Source organism: Pagrus pagrus (assembly GCF_965226575.1).
Source record: "Pagrus pagrus genome assembly, chromosome: 14".
NCBI classification, from domain to species: Eukaryota; Metazoa; Chordata; class Actinopteri; order Spariformes; family Sparidae; genus Pagrus; species Pagrus pagrus.
In genome coordinates, this window is record NC_140198.1 from 25,686,368 (window position 1) to 25,705,866 (window position 19,499).

At 39.7% G+C, this 19,499-nt stretch overlaps 2 protein-coding genes across 5 annotated transcripts in view; one reads left to right on the forward strand and one right to left on the reverse strand.

Annotated features, from left to right (window-relative positions):
- gdpd5a (glycerophosphodiester phosphodiesterase domain containing 5a) overlaps positions 1 to 2,317 on the forward strand; it is a 28,193-nt gene extending 25,876 nt beyond the window's left edge. For all 4 annotated transcript variants that reach the window (XM_084374481.1, XM_084374483.1, XM_084374482.1 and 1 more), the window contains one exon: positions 1,170 to 2,317. In XM_084374481.1, coding sequence (XP_084230607.1) covers positions 1,170 to 1,261 — 92 coding nt within the window. In that variant the 3' untranslated portion in view covers positions 1,262 to 2,317. The remainder of the gene's footprint in view (positions 1 to 1,169) is intronic.
- A 1,778-nt stretch (positions 2,318 to 4,095) lies between these two features.
- Positions 4,096 to 16,345, reverse strand: samsn1b (SAM domain, SH3 domain and nuclear localisation signals 1b; the record flags this gene model as incomplete). The annotated part of the gene is made up of 12 exons (XM_084373064.1): positions 16,309 to 16,345; positions 16,067 to 16,147; positions 15,784 to 15,881; positions 13,170 to 13,305; positions 12,686 to 13,083; positions 9,529 to 9,606; positions 9,250 to 9,378; positions 6,709 to 6,841; positions 6,277 to 6,428; positions 4,911 to 5,111; positions 4,657 to 4,807; positions 4,096 to 4,289 (listed from the first exon to the last, which is right to left on the reverse strand). Exons 3-12 carry the CDS (start codon positions 15,877 to 15,879, stop codon positions 4,096 to 4,098), a joined length of 1,668 nt encoding a protein of 555 aa, XP_084229190.1. The 5' UTR covers positions 15,880 to 15,881; positions 16,067 to 16,147; positions 16,309 to 16,345.
- Positions 16,346 to 19,499: the final 3,154 nt, after the last annotated feature.

A 19,499-nucleotide genomic window follows, 5' to 3' on the forward strand; every position in this document is an offset into this window, starting at 1 on the left:
GGATTACATATGGAGCCATTTTGTTTATTATAATTATTATTTTGTTTTTCATTGTCTATTCATATTTTGGCTTAATGCATCTAGAAGCTGGTTTTAAAAATGGACAATAATCAACAGAAATGAAGGAGCTGAAGTTAATGACCTGCTGGCTTCAGTTATAACCATATTATTCATGAACAAACACTGGACAATCAGCTGGTAATCCTTTAATAATGATAATAATAATATTGCATCTTTAACATTTTCAACATAAATATGAAATCCCTGAAAAACCCTTCTTCTCTTCTCTTTTCTCTCTTTCTTTTGAAAAATCCATTACTGTTTTCTTCTTCTCTTTTCCCTCTTTGTCCCTCTCCTCTTCTTCCTTCTTGCGCATACCTGCACCCTGGTCACCCACACACATACATGATACACAACACACACACATACATGCACAAATGGGCACTTGACTACATGTCAGTATCTCATGTGTAGGTATTGGGATGGATCCTGTGACTTTCACACCTGGATCCTGGAAGCCTGAGTAAAGAGTGTATGATTTGATGACACGACCACTTGGGGGTGCCAAAATGTTAAAATTGTTTGTTTTTTTACTGTAAATAGTGCTCTCATTTACTTTGTAGTCAGCCACAAACAGATCTGATGGTGCCACATAAATACCAGCTGTTAATGTAATCCAACTAAATCATTTCCAGCTGAATAAAGTACAATAATAATAAGCTTATTTATATTGCACCTTTCAAGAACAGATATCTCAAAGTGCTTCACAAAGAAATAGAGAAAATAAAACAAAGAGACAGAGCGACGGACAATAAAAGCAAACGGCCAGCTAAAAAATGAGGCAGCGCACAAATAAAGAAAACAAATGAAGCCAACACATGTCTGAACAAATGGGCCTTCAGCTGCTTTCCTCAGAGTCCTAGTCGTGTTATATGGCAGCAGTAGCTCTTTAATATAGGCAGCGAAAATGTGATTACGGCGATTTTGAATTGGGCAGCCAGTGTGAAGACATTAGTGAAACATTGGGATCTTTTAATGAATGAATGATCATCTCCAATGAGGTCTTGGCTCAATGTGACAGATTTTAGCGATGTTACAATTTTTATTAGAAATCAGAATATGTCAATTTTTTCAGTGCATCATCAATATTTTTCTGTCCTCTCTTCCAGAACTGAACAATGGACTGAGCAGCACAGAGGAGCTCTCTCTTTATCCTGAGAACGGTTATGCGAGATACTCTCACGGAGGCCCCAGTCGCTGAACAGAACACACTGCCACAGCTGGGAAACCTCGGACGTTAGTTTCAGTTGATCTTACTGACGTATCAGAAGGAAAAGGCGCACTGAACTGTTCGTCAGCTCACCCTGGAAGTGATGACCACATGAATACCAAATCTTACCTCCACATCTGTAGTCACTTTCTTACATTTGTGCGGTATTGTTAGCATTGAGCGTTCAGATCTACGCTGGGAACACATGGCTGAAGTATGTGTTTATGTTGTCATTACTTAAAGGGTGAGCTAACAAATCAGATGCGATGTGCGCCTGAACTGAATCTGTTGACCAGGTGAAACCAGAATTTGTATTTTTCTGTTAGGAAAACATTTGTTTGACCTCAACTTCAGATCACATTTGAATGTAGAAACTTTGTTTTTTCTTGGAACAGAAAATGACTACCACTCATTCAGCGTTATTACTAGATACATGTGGTGATGTGTGTGTGGTGACCATCTGACTACCATGAGAAGAAACCTCTGTTCAGTCTGTCTGCTTGGGCGACCTTCTCAGAAGTTGAGCTAATGAAGGCTGTAATGTTGTATTTATCCACGTCATTGACTTCACTGTTGTTTTATAACAGAGGAAACGGGCTGTGTAGTGTTGTGTATCATAAACTGATGTAAATATGAGTTGTTTTACATGTTTTTATTTTTTTTTCAAGGGTTTGGACATATGAAGTGTATATTTTATGTTTGCATTTATTATCATTATGACTGATTCTTCTGTTAAGTGTGAAGGACAGATTAGGGCATACATGAGAACAGTTTCATGAGAGGAGAGGGTTTATTGTGTTGAATGATCTTTATTTCTGCCTCTTTTCTGTCATGCCATGACTGATTTACTATATAGTCATATTAGCTATCACAACGTTCACATGACTGCCTTTTTGTTAATTTAATGGACTGGTAGAATGCTGAAGAATATTTTTTGTCTGTTAGTTTAATAGTAGGGGAACGAATTTCAAGTTAAAACAACACTCGTAGCTTCAAGACACGTCGACTGTTCAATAAAAGTGATCTTTTCTCTTTGAGAAGTGTGCAGCTTGTCTTTTGTCAAATATTTGTAACAAAAGAAAATTTAATCTTGCACCACCTCGAGGCAGACATTTGTGGTTTTGAGTGAAATGTCTCGACAACTATTAGGTGTGTTGCTAATTGGCACACACATTCATGTTCCCCTCAGGATTAATTGAATTCACTTTGGTCATCCTCTGACTTTTCTTCTGGCACCACCGTCAGGTCAAATTACTGTGGCCTTTTCATCCACTTCTTCAGGGGACCAGATTTGTGCCATGGGGTCGGACTGTTACACTCCCTGTCTGACCTGTGAAGCTCAGAATTTAAAGGTGTTCAAACAATGCACTTTTTATTTTATTCTCTGCTTTGTTTATTCATCTCCACAATTGAAAAAAACAAACATTTTTACAGGAAAAACAAACTATGCTCCTTTTAAATCTTTGAATTAACAGCCTGAGCTCAGATTTTATTTTACATAATGAAGTACCAGTGTTTTTGTGCTTAGCAACAGACATAACTTATTAATGGGCTAATTAGCCCACTTAGAAAATGATCAAAAGGCTGGGATGAGGTGGTTAAAGGGCAGTCTGGTTCATACCTTCAAACCTGATGGCAGTCCCGTCAGCCTCAGCTGTACTTTGTGTTTAGTGTTAATGAGCAAATGTTAGCACGCTTACATGCTAAACTAAGGTAGTAAACATTTTACCTGCTGAACATCAGCATGTACTGTAAGCATGATAAGGCTATTCAGCTCAAAGCACTGTTGTGCCTAATTACAGCTTTGAAAATGAGGTGTTTGTTTCCTTATTTCATAAAATCAACAAGGTGCAATGAGTTTCCAGGTGTTATTGGAACTGAGCGTCACTTTAATCATACTTTGTTACTTGCTGTTAAGCGATGAAACTCTCATATGATTATCAACGCTGCATTGGTGAAGTCCTGGCTACAACAGGAAGTTAGGATGCACAACTATTTGTTACCATGGTTACATTCATGGTAGCTGCTCAGAAAATGTGTTGGCTTATTCAATACGGTGTCTTACTCACCACTTTATAAATCACACGTGTTTTAAACCAGATGATTCCAACAGTATCAACATGCATAATATTTAAAATGACCGATCAATGAAAAATTACATCATTACACTGTGAGCAGAATGAAAATGATTTAAAAAAAACCTGATTAATCAATTAATTGCTTGACAGAAAATTAGTCAGCGGTTTTAGGGACTGATCAAAACAAATGATTTTTTAGCTGCTTTTCTTCGTCCTATACAACAGTTATGGATTGTTGGATTTCTTGGTCAGTTAAAGCAAATATGTCTCTTGGAAATGTGTCATTCTTCACTATAGTTTCTGAGATTTTGACCACAAAATAGGTAATCAATAAATCAATAAAATAACTGGCTGATTGACCTATGATAAAAAAATAAATAGTCTTCTCTTTAGGGGACAGTGTGTGGAATCAGCTGAATTAACTGTCATGTATATAAATTGAGAGCGTTTCATAGTGATGCTCTCTGATGTCTGTTACTGGCTACAGTAAAACGCAATTGTGCTAAAAAGAAAACAGATTCATAAAATCTTTTATTTCAGGAAACAAATGAACATCTCACAATTTATAGAGTCACGTCCAGCAGTGAAGCTGAGGATTAGCGGTGTAAGTGGCTCAGCATGGGTATTTTATTGTACATAATAAAAATAACACTTGTTGCAAGAAATAAAAAAAACAGCTTTTGATTCACAAGTGCTCTCAACAGCAACGTAAGGAATAAAACAGGCCTTATAAAGAATGGATTATCCTCATGAAGCTGTCATCTCAGCTGGTAGAGGGTATTCAGAGATAAAGGGAGGGTCTGTGTCCTCTGTGCTGTTGTCAGAGCTGTCAAGCGGCATGTGGCAGCCGGAGTCTCTCGGGCAGTTGTTCATATCTGCCTTCGAGTTCTCGCTGGGGGTCTCGGCCTCCTGATTGGCCTCATTCTCCAACTGACTATCAGCTGTAAAGCAAAGGAGATGAGTTGGTTGGTTGCTGTCACAGAGTTGAATGGATGAGCAGGAAGTAATCCTTTACAGCTATTATTCCTGTGCATTAACGCTCAGCAGCCTATCTGTCTGCAGCTACCGTCCTTGTGTGTCCTGCTCTATTCTCAGAAATGCTCTTTGGGGTTATCCTGTTATCCTTAACCTCTTTAGCTGCGGCTCGGATACCCTCCCAGTCTTATCTACTTGAGGTGCAATGTCACTTGTCCCTTTTCCTTTCTGAATACCAACGTCTCGCCGTATCTTTTTCTGGTTTTATCATGTCACAAAATGTGCATGATGACACTGTCCTTGGATAACCTTTCTGTGTTTCTCATTACTCACAGCGTAGTTGCTGCAGGGAGTCGACAGCGGCGAGCAGACAACGCCTGTGCTCTGGATCAGTCACATTCAGCTGCGTCAGGTGATGCTCTCTCAGCCTCATCAAGTCATCCACTGTTTGGTAACCGTTCTGCTGCAGAGATGAGGAGTACTCCTAGAGAAGCAAGGGGAAGAAACAGCATTCAGAAGCTGAAGGAACAGCCTTTTGTATGGAAGATGATTGTTGCTACATTAAGATTAAAAAAAGAACACAATACCTCCAAACTGAGGCGCCTTAACACTTCCCGGACGGTTGATTTCTGTCTCACTCTGTGGGTTTCTGTCTCCTCATGTGAATCGGGACTCTCCTCTGCTAGCAAATCCACATAAATGAACTTGAAGTTTCCCATTCTGCCGCTCAGCATTCCTCTCCATATTCCCATGGGGGGTTTGGCCATGATGTCGATCACATCTCCCACCTGAATGAAAGTGAACTTTTATTACTTGACTGGGACCATGTGGTACAAACCATCATACATACAGAAGAACTGCTTTGTACCACATTAAGCTATGGCTACTTTACATCTGGTCTCCCTACATGTAGACACAGACATTATAACCACTAATAAGTATTTCAAGATTCAGTCAATAAAAAATGCCTACGAGGTTTTATAGCAGACACTATGACAAAATAGAGTTAAGTCTCATATCTTGAGGCAAACCAGCCATTTATTATTAAGTCTACAGTAATGCTAGCAGCTCTGTAAGGCTACAAGGCACAGCATTGCTTTGAGCTAAATGCAAACATCAGCATGCTAACATGCTCACAAGGACAATTTTAACATGCTGATGTTTAGCAGGTATAATGTTAACATGCTCGCCATCCTAGTCTAGCATGTAAGAATGCTAACATTTGGTTAGCACAAAACACGTAGGCTACTGCTGATGGTAATGTCACTAGTTTTCATATGAAAGAGTGCAATACCACCACCGGACCACAATGTCACTGTCACGTTTGCCTTTCATTGTCGCCCCCTACTGGTAATGCACCTTAATACACATGTACATTTCACGCCTAGGTGAGGCAACTGTTTGTCCCACATGCTGCCCTCTAGTGGATCGGCTAACTATTGCATGCTGTTCTGTAAGACTGGGCTGAAAGTCGTCCTGTCGTGCAAAAAGATATTCAAAAGTTAAGTGTTTTTAGTGTAAACATTCTTCTTTCTGTCACCACCTTCCACTGCAGCTCAACAAGGAAACACTCGGAGGAAACATAAAAGATGACTGTGTCAATGGAAGAGATCTACTTGATTTGACTAACGACTGAATCCTGATACAAGCTTCAGATAAACTTTTGAAGATATTTAACACAGAATGAGGAAGTAGGAAGACTTACAATAGGAAGGGATTTTTAAATTGCCAGTGAAAGGTCAACCTCATGGTGGCGCCATAGGAAGAGTGCAGGGAGTCAGACTTTCATGGCAATCCATCAAATGTTTGTTGAAATATATATTAGTCTGGAACAAATGGTGGACTGACACTGACCCACATTTCCATCCCTATAAAGCCAAGCTTGTCATCCTTAAAAATGTGGCAGTCCAGCCACAGTATGACACAATTACAGTTCTACAGAGACCTGTTTACCTGGAGTTTGAGGGATTCGGTGTCATACGGACTTGGCACAAAGTCTGTATGGACTCTGGCTCTGCCACAGAAAAGTCTTGTGTTCAATAGATCGTCCTCCAGCCTCAGACTGTCTCTGTTACTGGAGCAGTCTGACCCACTGGTGACTCCACCTGGGGAACAGCAGACAAACAACAGGAGGGTTCAATAAAGGCCAAGCTAATTACTTCATTCAATTCTACCGCTTTCTAATGAAGTCCTCCACGTGTCAATAGGAAGACCAAGTCTTGATCAAGTCAAGTCAAGTTTTGATTTGTCAGAGGTCAGTGTGGCTCTACAAATGAGTGCATCTAACGGAAAGGGGTGGAACAGGATACTATGGTGTACAAACAGGATTGCATAATTCATCAGGTTGTAGTGCGAAGACTTGGCCCTCTGCCTGAAGGTGCTTACTTGAGGAGCTTTGTCCACTGTTGAGGCTGTAGAGGCTTTCCAGAGAGTTAGTGGACCGCCTGTGTCCTTTGGTAAACAGTCTCCCACCACCAATGCCTCTTTTCTCTGCTTCTTCTTTCTGTGTGATTCCATTCTGCACAGTGAAAAAAAACAAGTCACATTTCTACTCTGCCGTATAAGCTTTTGGTTCTCTGTCATTTGTTATCTTCCACTACAGGCAAACAAAAGAGCGAGCTAACCAACCAGAAAGCTGAGTCAGGGCCCTAAGCTGCTGCGTTTGATTCCTCATGTGACGGAACAGCTCAGTATCTTGGTTTATGCTGGGACACGCAGCTCCTCTGGCAAGCAAAATGCTTAATCCTGAAAGAGTTGCCTTGCTTTTTATAGCTGAGACCTGGGAGGTGTGTGGTGAGCTTAATCCCAAACTACCTGTGCTCAGCTTTTAACTTCCTGTTCCTGTACGGGGACTTTCACACCAAGGACCAAATCTGTATCAATCCATCAGTGCAGTTTGTGAAGTGTGAGACTGTGGATGGGCTCCACTTAAACTGCACTGGTATGCAGCTTGTGAAAAATATGATTTGATTGGGTTCTGAAATTGTCAGGCAGACTAAAGTGAGCGATGCCTGGGAGTAATTACTGTAGGTTTTATAATAAGAGTGCCAAGCAGACAAATAGAAAAAGTCCCAGTGTACCAATGCATGAAGGATGCTGGCAGACCATATTCTGAATTTCTTGGTTTGTTTAACAAACAAAATTACACATGCTATTTTCTAAACAGGCTTTATGTTCTACAGAGGACGACTGAACTGACCAGAGGAACATCTGAACATGAGTAACACAGTGGACCAGTGTCAGTATTCTGTCATATTATGCCAACAGTTTCAGCTTGATGGAAATCACATTAAAGAAATCATTTATGACTTGTGTAAAAATGCATTTATGATATCTCACATTTTGTGTAATAACAATAATGGCACAAAACATAGCAATATAAAAATTGTTTTTGTTTTGTCAATTTGTAAATGTGAGATTTACTGTAGTAGTAGCATGTATAAACAAAGTCAGCAGCAGTTGTAGCGTGGCTAATGTGGGGCATGCCTCACCCTCAGCCCATGTCTCCAGTGGTTTCTGAGGTGAAGGGTGAATGTCAGACTGTCTCTCTCCACTCTACTCAAAACGTTCCACTAAAGAAAACTGGTCAAAATGTTTCAATAATATGTAATTAGCTGACTAGATCGCCATTTTGGATAGGTGCCACCCAGTCATTTTTACAGTTAGGTTAGCTTGCTCATATGATTGCATGAGGAATCATATACTATCATCAGTGTTAAGCTATTTTCAGAAATATGCAGGTGACATGTTAAGTGCATGCATGCATGTATAGATTTCTTTAACCGTGAATTCATACGGTAATAGATTCCACATTTACTCATGCATTAAATCATCTTCACTTGTGCTTTAGTTATGCACCACCACTTCTGCATGTGTTGTATTTTCTACCTGTATTATAAAGAGCTACCCACAATTTTAATCAATCAAAGTTTTGATTAGTAATACATGAATTGCAAATGTGAGACTGGTCAAGAGTTGATGAAAAAAAAACATTTTGAAATACCTCTAATCATAATTCAGTCAGATTGTAATTATCGGTGAAATGTAAGGGATCATCAGGTGAAACTTTTAAGTAAATTTACTTAATAACTACACTTAAATACATTTATGAGGTACTTGTACTGGAGTATTTCCATTGTCTGCTTTATACTTCCACTCCACTACATTTTGGAGGCAAATATTGTACTTTATACTCACTATATTTATTTGATAACTTTAGTTACTCCACAGGCTGCATGCTGCATCAGAGCCAAAGCAGTACATTTTTAAAATAATTTATTTTATTCCCAGTCAGATAAAAGAAACACTGAGTCTGATGATCAGAGAAATGCTGAGTATCGGATCCAATAATGGGTAAGGCCAATAATCAGACAACCTATAGTGTACAGTGTAAATATATGTATAATTTACCACTGAAGTACACTTAATATCAATACTTGAAAGGGGCAATATGTAGGACTTTTAGTTGTAAAAGTTTAAAAATGTCAAAATGTCATTTTTACCAAAGTAATATTTTAACAATATATCTTTACTTGTATGACGTACAAGTATGACTTTCGACCACTTTTTATAACACTGCTTTCCATACACCATACTCATATTGTTGTGTTAGCCCTCGTTTTGAAGCTATAGCCATTTGAAACCAGGTTAACCAGATAAGGTGGCAGAAGGTCTGCATGCAGTTTGGACCTGACAGTCCCTCTTTCACTTTTAGTGCTGATGTCGACACTCGTCTGTGAAGCCCTTTCTGTAAAATGGCAAACGATAGTGTGATTGATGGTTTGCGGTCTGGCAGAACAGGTGTGTGGCTGACAGCTGCCTGGTAGCAGATGTTATTTCATTAGGTGTGAAACCACAGCAAACGCAGAGTGCCGTGAACTTAAAACTGATTGTATTAACATAAGCTTTGTAGAGTGCATGACATACACTGATGACTGTCAGCGTTTTCTCTGGTGAGGCCTTGACATGCTTCCCGTCACAATGTGGTGATGAGGTCTCCATCGCTCTCCTCTGAAGCCTCAATTTCACCGTGCCATCATTCTGCTCCTGCTTTTGCTTTAAAAACAAAACATATTGTAAACAGATCTCTCACAGCCAAATAAACATAATACTGTGTTCAAAATTGGATTGGAAAAATTCTTCTACTGAAGAAAGCTCAGTTCCTGGATGGACCAGCTGGCAGATTGAGGAGGCTGGTTCTCTTACCAGAGAGCTGTCATTATCCCGGGGTTTCATTAAAGGCGAGTGCTGTCTGAAGACGTCAAATCTGTCACATCTGGTCAACTGTTTGGGTAAAAGAGAGATTAAAATGTGTGTTTTCTGGTGACAGATGGGCATATTGTCAGCCTTTGTGTGTGTGTTCCCCTGTGACCCCACAACATAAACAGCTGGGTGTTTATTCCCTGTTTATGATTTGTCTTCTGAATTAGGTTAAACCCTGGCAGCCATACAGATCCGAGATATGCTTCATTTTTTATATCCTGGGTCAAAATATTGTGGTTTGTATTGATGATCATTGTACTGAAATTGTACGATGTACTTTGCTCCTCTCAAATAGCATTATTTCAGTATTATTTGGGGAGTGATATTGTTTTTTTAACAGCTTATTTTATGTGTCATTAAAAAACAGTATGAAAGCAATGAGTCATTCCTTACTGGTTTGCCGTTAGCTTCAGTTAGCGGTCATTGAGCGCTGCGCTCATAACATCTGTTACACTGACTCTTGGCTTGTTTCCCAACACTGACCGTTAGTGAGCTGAGGCCTCACTGTCACGCACTAAGTGGTTAGATAAGCAACTATTAATAGTGTTGTCTTTAATGCTGGAAACAATTTATAAACATGGTTATATTTAGTATCTGTAGCGCATTGTTTCCTATTTTTAATTATATGGAGCAGCCAGATTAATACAAATTCAGCTTTAATTAATCATGTGGAAATGATTGGTTCAGGAACAACTGTGAATCCATCATACTGACGACTGTCTTTACGAGTTGTTCCTGATTAACTCTTAACCAGCTGGTGAAAACTAGTAAGAACTCATTCATTACTACAGTAATTACATAAACATTCGTGAACATTGTTTATGTGAACCCCAAGTAGTGACTCATAATACCTACTATGTAGTCCCTTGTTACTTCATCATTATCTTCCAATTTCCTAACCTTTTGTGTCCCTTCGAGTTAAGCGGTGCATCAGGCTGAGGGATTACTGAGGACTGTCTCCTTTTACCTTTTGTTCCTGATTTGTTCCTCGCTTGTTTCATTAGCTACTCTAAAATTGGATAAGGATTGGATTGGATTAGTTACTAATTAATTAATGGTTAACTAGAAGTTAGTTCCTCGTCAGTTCCTAATTTGTTCCCTGATAATTACTCAGAAATGTTTTGTCCCTTACTGCAAGGTATTACACCTCGCATTGATCAAGCTCCAAAAACCCTTAATCCTACATTACCCATAATGCAATCTAATGCAATCTCTTTTGTTAAGCAATTATTCAAGCAATCACCTTGAACCCTTTTCTCAGACTTGACAGCGCTTGACAAATTGGACTTCCCATTTAACTCTTTAACTCCATCACTCCTTCATGCAGGAGCCTCATTTATCTTCCCTGGATCTCCCTGATGTTCAGCTCTAAAGCTGCTGCTTCCTTCCTTGTTACCAAACTGCATGTGTTAACTCTAATGGATATCACTTGTGACATGTCATTCAGGGAGAAGTTCTTCATTTGCCAGCTCAGCAGGATGGTCAACACACGTTCTATACTGCAGCCTTGTGTGATGTCATTACATCTGTTTTGTTTCCATATGATCATGATTATGATGTTATTAAATAGGAGTTTATGAAGCATTAGCGGTGCTAACTGAGGCTGAAAATGAAGCTAAGCAGTAAAACGTTTGGTTCAGGATACCCTAAAAGCAATAAAAAACAATTATTAGCTGGAAATTTCAATTACGTTTCAGTTAGTCTAAAATGTTCCCTACAGAGCTCTGAGGTGCAATTAGAGAGTCAGGCCCTGCAAAGCACAGTTTAATGATACTTTGGAGATCTGGGAGCAGGCTGCAGATTAACTGCAACAACAGAGAGAGTGAGAGACATCACAGACTGCAGCCTTTATGTGGGTTTCTACTGCACGAAAATAGAGTCAAATCAAAGCTATGTAACATTTATACTTGATGCATTAGAATAGTTATAGAATATATAAGAATACCACTTTCATATCTGCCTGTTTAAAATAATGTAAAACTAAAGCGAGCCATGTGGTAGTTTAGCTTAGCATACACATTGGAAAAAGACTAGCTAGCCTGGCTGTGTCCAAAGGTAACACAATCTGCCTGCCAGCACCTCTAAAGCTCACTAATTAACACATTATATCTCACTTATTTAAAAGTGTCTAATTGAATGGTATGTGCCAGAGTATTTCTTGGCTGGAAGCAGCAGGCAACAACTGGGCAAGCTTACTGGTCCCAGTGTCCCAGTGCAAGTTGTTGAGTAAGAACAGTTGTTACACTTTTGCATATATTGTAGATTTGAGAGCGGTATCAATCTTCTCATCTCAGCCCAGTTACCAGAATTTAATGTTGGCCTTTTACATTCCTGCATTACATGTATATAAGCTTACTTTCAGAGGTTGAGGGGTAGTGGTGGTGTGCAGAGTGAGACGGCTGCAAGCCAGAGACCACTGTTCGAGACAGTGATTCAACATTTGTAAGAGCTGAGTGACACGGCTGCATGTCAGAGGCCGCTATTAAGACGGTGTTTCAACATTTTTAAGAGCTGGGCGAGCAGGCCTCAAAGCCAGAGATCACTGTTCAAGAGAGTGTTTTTTGACATTTGTAAGAGCCAGGTGAAACTGCTCGACATTTGTAAAAGCTGTGCGAGCAGGCCATCAAACCAGAGACCGCTGTTCCAGAAAGTGTTTTGCGAGACGGCTTCAAGCTGGAGACGGCTGTTGGAGACGGCGTTTCAACATTTGTAAGAGGTGGGAGAGATCGCTGCAAGTCTGAGACCACTGTTGCACTAGTGCACGACCGCTGGATTGTTTTTTAAACGTAGGAACATTGTTCGGGTGTAGCAACATGAAATTACATAATTTAACCTAAAGAAATGTAAAGCTGAAACATACATATGCTCAACGTATCCATGGTTTGCTAAATGTACATTGCCAACATTCATTGTGGTGATTGGGTTGGTCATCTAACTCTGAATGAGGGGTTTATTGTATTCCAACTATTCCAAGATGTAACATACTGTATGCCAGATGTTGTGGTAAAAACCACACTGACAATTCTACTGTAAGAATAGTTTAGTTAGAAGCCGCCAGTCTGTCATTTTACTCTGGTTATAATGTCGAGGTATGTCTTACGTTTTTGTCTGAGAGCTGTAGATTTGTGATAGAGCAGCTTGTGTGAGGAGGAGACAGATCAGACTGTTTGCTGTCCAGTTCCTGTATCAAACTCTCAAAACGATCCCACGCTGTCGTCTGGGGCAGCGACAAGGTGCCACGGACCCACAGTTCATGTCGAGGTTGGTGGCAGGTGTGGTAAAAGGGAGACCAGGGCTGTGGACACTCAAACGGGCTCCACAGATAATTTCCAATCTTCGGGCTCCAAACTCCTTCCTCGTCTGAATCTCCATGGATGACCTCTTGTTGCTGCTGCTGTGGCGGTGGAGCGGGTTTGGAGGGCTTCTTCTCTGTTCTCGTCCCCAGGCCGATGCAGGTTAGCACTGGATTGTTGTTGCTCGACACATTTGCCAGATGATCTGAACACCCAGAAATTAGTATTAATCACAACAGATTCAACGCAGCTTCTTGAACAGTTTGAAGATCATCATCTACAATAACTCACCACTATGCTCAGATGTGCTCTTCCCTTTTCCAGCTCCACTCTGATGTCCCTTCTTTGTTTGCACCAGATTCTGTAGCTTCTTTAGTCTCCCTGTGCTGTGCACTGAATCTGCTGTGTCAGCTGCAGTTTCACCGCCCTGTAATTAGGAGACAAAATGTGCATTCAGTGCAGTGTCTGTGCATTCAGCACTAACAACATGCAATGTTTCTTTTTTAATTACAAAAACAGAGGAGTATATGAAAGGAAGAGAGTTTTTGTAAGCATATTTCTGTTCCCTCACACCACTGCATAGTGATAAATGTCTGAATAATCTCCCCTTGCCCCACATCCTTAAGTGGAAACAGGGGAAATAGTCCCTTGTATTTTAATCAAATTGAGCCAATCCCCTCCTGCCAAACGGTTATCTCAAATTTGATTTATTTCCCCAATCATTTTTTACTTGTGCGTGCCAAGAAATATCAATCAAACTGGTGTCGGGTTGTTTTGACAAGATAGCTCAACTTGTTTATTTTTCCTTCATCGTGTCTTTTTTTTTAATGTGCAGTCAAAGGAACATCCATCACACTGGAGTTGGTTTATTCATGTTAAGAATGACTTTTATCTGTTTTTTGCAAATTGAACTCTTCATATCTACAAGAATGTCAGGTGTACATATTATTAAGCATATAAACTGCCACAAGTTCTTATTTTGTTCTTTTGGGAAAGAAAATGTTGATCTTCATTCATATGTGGAGGGTGAGTGCTGTACTATATGCCACGTTGTACTTCTACTCTGATGAAAGTCTTCAGTTCCTTCACTTACTGTAGTAAAATGACCAGTGCAACACTGAAATGCAACTAAAAGTTCTGCATTCAAAATGTTATGCAAGTAAAACTAAATACAGACGTATTACCAGCTTCATGTACTTAAAGTATCAAAAGTAAAAGTACTTATTACTCCAGTAAAATGTCTCCTGTGACTGATATATTTTATGCATGACATTATTTGATTGTTATCAACAATCAACTGTTGCATCAGCGTGTAAACAGCATCTTAAAGTGTAGCTGGTTGACCTGGAACTAGTTTGAACTACTCTGTATTCATATCATGTAACAGTGAGTTATACTTTTCATGAGTTTCTATTATGTTTACATCGTATTATACATATAATGCTTCCCAACCATTTTCTTAGCGTCTAGCTGGGACCTCCTGTCAGACCAGACGACCAGAGTGATTTCCCATCTAAACTTCTTAAATAGTTTCATTTAAACTGACTAAGACTGTTTGAGGCCCTGAGGCAGAGCTATTCTATTACAAATTCAATTGGGCTGGATTTTTTTTAACCAGGAAATGTAGATAGGCCGACATTGTCGGCAGCCTATTTAAAATGGGTTTCATTTGCTCAGGGTTGACAGAGACATTGCCTACTTCTGTCTGTTAATAGCTAGATTTTGTTGAAGCTACAAAGCGTGGTCAAAACTGTGTCACGTGAGAACACGTTGCTTTGTGACAGAAAGCTGATCTGTGCTGCACATGTGTAACTCTCAACAGAGATGAGAAGGAAGCAGGATGGCTCACTCATGTATTTCTTACTTCTGCTTTGGTCAGATTTTGAGTGCAGGTCTTACTTTGTATTACTAGTTTTACCAGTAACTCTGTGTACTACTGTACTTCCACCACTGTTCAGTTAAGGCATGTAACATCTAAGCTGATGACAGGGCTAAAACACGTTCTAATATCATGCTTCAACAAAATGTCACTTTTTCATACAGGTCCTGTCCCATCACTTGTTCCCTTTGTGTAGATGAGCCTGCTGTCCTCTTGTGTTGTCCTCCACTCTCCTATCAGCTGCTGGCATGAAAAGCATCAACCAGCACAAAGTCCAGGTGTACTAAAGAACTCAGGGCAGATATAAAAGGGCCTTATAAAGTAGATTAAAGATTATAAAGTAGATTAAAGTGAACAGTTGACTTGATTTGGCTGACATACAGATGACCTGCCTCAGGTTCAATTCACATTCACTTTTTCACCTCCTGTAACCTCTGTCCATACCACAGAAACACTCAGGTAACTCTGAAGCATTTGCCAGATTTCTGCGTCACACACTTGAACGACTTTTTGGTACTTTGCTACTTTGATCTCACGTCACAGAGCCCAGTATATCATGTTTATTAGCACCTTACAGATGACTCACTGTAACAGAACCTGTTCCATTCGTCAGTTCCATCAGCGGAGCGTGGAGGACGAGCAAAGATAAACAACCGCCGTCATTTTCCTCACGTGCTCTCACACGTGCACAAACATCCAGGTACGCCAGGTACCTACGTGCCCGTCTGGCACACACAGTCATGTGGGTACGGGATTACAAAAGACTTCACTCTGCCAGCTGCACAGCTTTGCAGATAATTATCATTGTGGCACTAAAGTGATTGTGTCCACGTGTGAATGACTCTCATTTGAAGTGTGAAAAAAAGCCTTTGTTGTCTGTCACATTGCTCTGTAGGCACTAGTTCCAATCCAAAACATGATTTTTATTCATAGACTACAGAGTTTTAACACGGTTTCTGAACTATATTCTTTATAATGTGGCTCTACTGGAGGGTGAAACCTGCTGATGTGGTGATGTGGTTTTACCTGAGCTGGTCCATGTGTCTGTGTCCGGTCACATTTGAGCTCCTTCACGTTGCCATCTCTTGTCAACGTGCTGCTCTGACGGGGAGCTTTACTCATCTCTGTAGAATCAAACCACACTGGTCAGACAGTAAACATTTAATCATATACCATCAAACAAATCAATAATATAATGAACATTCATCCTATATTTGAGGTAAGTAACACGGATATTCTACCAGGGTCTAACCTCATGGTTTCCTGGTATAAGCACTTTGGTTTTGCTCAGGTAGACATATTTCTTTACCTTTGTTCTGGACTTTTGTTTGATGAGATAAGTCCTTCTTGTCACCTGATGACGTCCAGCAGCTGTGATTGATGTCTTTGTCTGCAAAAGACGAGGTGGAGGAGAAGAGGAGGTAGGAGACAAGCTGTCACATTCTAACTGTACACAGAACGCAAACTCGACAAAGTACATGAAGTCCTAGCCATCTAAGAACAAAAACATCAGAAATAAAAATATCAGCGACTGAGATCATTTTAACCAACCTGATGTTTCATTGTCCAAGAGAGATGATGGCACACAAGACCTGAAATGACAAATGATCGTGACAAATAGTTTAGTTCCATCGTGGGAAGTAAGTTGAATGGAATGAGTGAAATACAAACAGAACATATACTGACATTAATATTCAGAAACACAGTTTAAAAAATATTACTGCACAAAATGAGCAATCAAGGCTCACATACCTTCTGTTGTTCCTTTTGGCTTTTATTGAACTCTGGGATCGGATCTGTGGGGAAACAAAGGCAGAGAGAAAAATCATTAAGGAAAGAAACATAAAAAATAGGAATAGGCAAAATTTTATTGTTGCTGTTTTAAGTCATGCTAGCAGCGTGGCTCTGTGGATGCCAATGTCAGTCTGTCGGCCAGTTCGCCACCTTTGTCCGGACTGAATGATCTCAACACATATCGGAGGGCTTTTCATTAATCATAATAACTTTAGTGATCGCCTGACTATGAGAAGGATTCCCATGAAATTTGCTGAACACATTTGTGTCTCACTCAAGATGAATCATCATCTCTTTGGTCATCAGGTCAAAACTTTAATTTGTCCAATACTAATGAAATTCTTATCAGCCTCAGCTGTACTTTATGTTTAGTGCTAATTAGCAAATGATGAAATGATAAAAAACGCCCAAAACATCATTGGTACCCATCTACTGAGCATCATGAGGTGCGGTGAGATGTCTGCACAGAGCCCAAAGGATACTAAAAGTCAACACCCATCCCAGCCAAAGTCTGTTCACCCTGCTGCCATCTGACAAGAGATACAGAAGTATCTGCTGCCATACCACCAGACCACAGAGCAGCTTCATCCTCAAGCTGTGAGCCACTAGCATGTCTGTAGGTTATTGCTTGTTTCCTTGTTAATTGCACTGTGGCACAACCTTGTATTTACCTCATCAGCTGTGCAGTAACCAGCAACACAGGTTTGATTCCATTCTCAAAGAGGTGAACAGTCTTGGTGGACGTGCCATATCACCACCGCTGTTGCACTTCTCTCTGTTTTTTTACCCTGTATCACTCAGACTGTTTGTCTAGGCAGTAAAAAGTCTCCAGAATCATTGGTTTTGAATTGGTTTGAACAAAAATTATCCACTACAGCAGCAGCAGTAGTTTGTTTTTTTCAAGCAATTCTTATCCAGCAAAAAACAAAAAACAGATAATGAACTCACAGAATTGATTGATGGATCTGAGCCGCCCCATTCAGGCTTACGTCTCCGGAGAGCAGGGCTGCACTGGTACTTGGGTAGGACTTCCTTGAGTGTTTGGCTGTAGGCTGGTTCATATATGCTTTCTGAAGAGCCCTCCTGGGAAAAAAAAAAAAAAAGAATAGCAGTTCAGTATCAGTCTACATGGTGAACGCAGCCTGGTGTAATTACTATAGTACACTGATTGGCTCAGTTTGAACTTTTTAGACTGAATATATCTATATATATATATATATATATATATATATATATGTTATTGAGGCTCATCTCGGAGGAATTGTCTGGAATCAGTCATCAGTGAGACGACCGGGTCAACATCAATGAAGAGTCATACATCAGGGAGAGACAAACATGTCTTCTAGTCTAATGATCTGGTATCTGCACTGATTATTCTGCATACACAGCTTGCCACTCAAACGGATATAATCAATATTCAATCCTACCTAAGTCTCCTTTTTGTACGTATTTTTCTCAGTCCAAAGGTAATGCAGATCAGCAGTCTGCAATGAACACTTTGATTTAGTCAGAATGTCTGTCCATGTCTCTGGTCTACCACAGAACACAGCACTGAGAGGATAAACATGCATTGTAGTCTTGTTAGATTTATAATATTTTGCCCTTTTCATGTGGTGTATGACTTAGCATGAGGTTTACTTTCTACTGTCCTTTACGAAAATGTTGCATGTGAAGTCGACATTGTCACAAGTGATTGGCTTTGTTCACATATGAATGGAAATATTAATGTGTGAAATTTACATTCCCATGAAAACAAAACATTGCACATGAAATCACATGAGATTTGCTTCCTTGCATTTGAATTCAACATTTTCACACATTTTCACCTGTGATTGGCCTTATACACATATGAATGAAAATTTAGGTAAAATTTAAGTAGGAATTGTACATTTTCACATACATGCTATAGGTTCAAATAGAATTTCTACTTGAAAGAAATGAAATGAAAAATGAAAGAAATTAAAAGCAGAAATGATTTCTCCACTAGTATTACATAACTGCCTTTGTAAAGAAACATTTAGAGCATAATGCAAGCTCTCCAATTATAGAACACATGACTGAACTATTAAATACATTAGTTTGTTTGGTTTGTGGGTGGGGTTCTGCTGGGGGAATTTAGACTCAAGACCCTTAGTATGTCTAAAATCCTGGCCACAACTTTAAGCTCCTGACAAACTGTTCATTCTTTGTCAGTTGGTCCGTCTTGTCATATCCTGGGAGATCAGCTAACAGCCGCTGTTTGTTTACAGAACTGGATGGGATTGATGGGTTCAAAGCCCACTCATGTAAACCTTAAGGCTGTGACACAGATCCTATAAGGTGTTCAAACCCTATGAGTGTGTGTGTGTGTGTGTGTGTGTGTGTGTGTGTGTGTGTGTGTGTGTGTGTGTGTGTGTGTGTGTAAGATGACAACTTTTGATATACTGTATGATTCATGCTGCATGTTTTGGACTTACAGTAGCTCCCAAATTTTGCAGTTATCCAAATGTATATATCCTCCACCTCAAACAAATTGCATATATTAATGCAATATTTCAACCTAACCTCTTAAGATCAGTTGTGTAACCTGTGACACCAATCTGTCATGGTTTGTTCAGGTGAGCAGAACATCCTATGCTGGTCCTATGTGTTATTACAGTTTTTTAAGTTCATTAGGTCTTTGACATTTCGTACTGTGTGTATCGCTAAGTTTAGAGTAAAGCAGTGGGTGGAGCGGTCAGTGTGGTGTTAACAGCAACCACTATAGATTGTCACTAATGATCTAATTAAACATACGCAGCCATGTTACAGCTGTGAATGTAATCACTTCCAACAACAAGCCACTGTTATTGTAATTTTAATTTTCCATTTTGTGATTTATTTTCTTATTATACAAAAGGTGCACTCTGTAGTTTTAGGGAAGACACTTTAATGAGAAGAGAAAGATCTTCACTGACTGATGTTTTTAT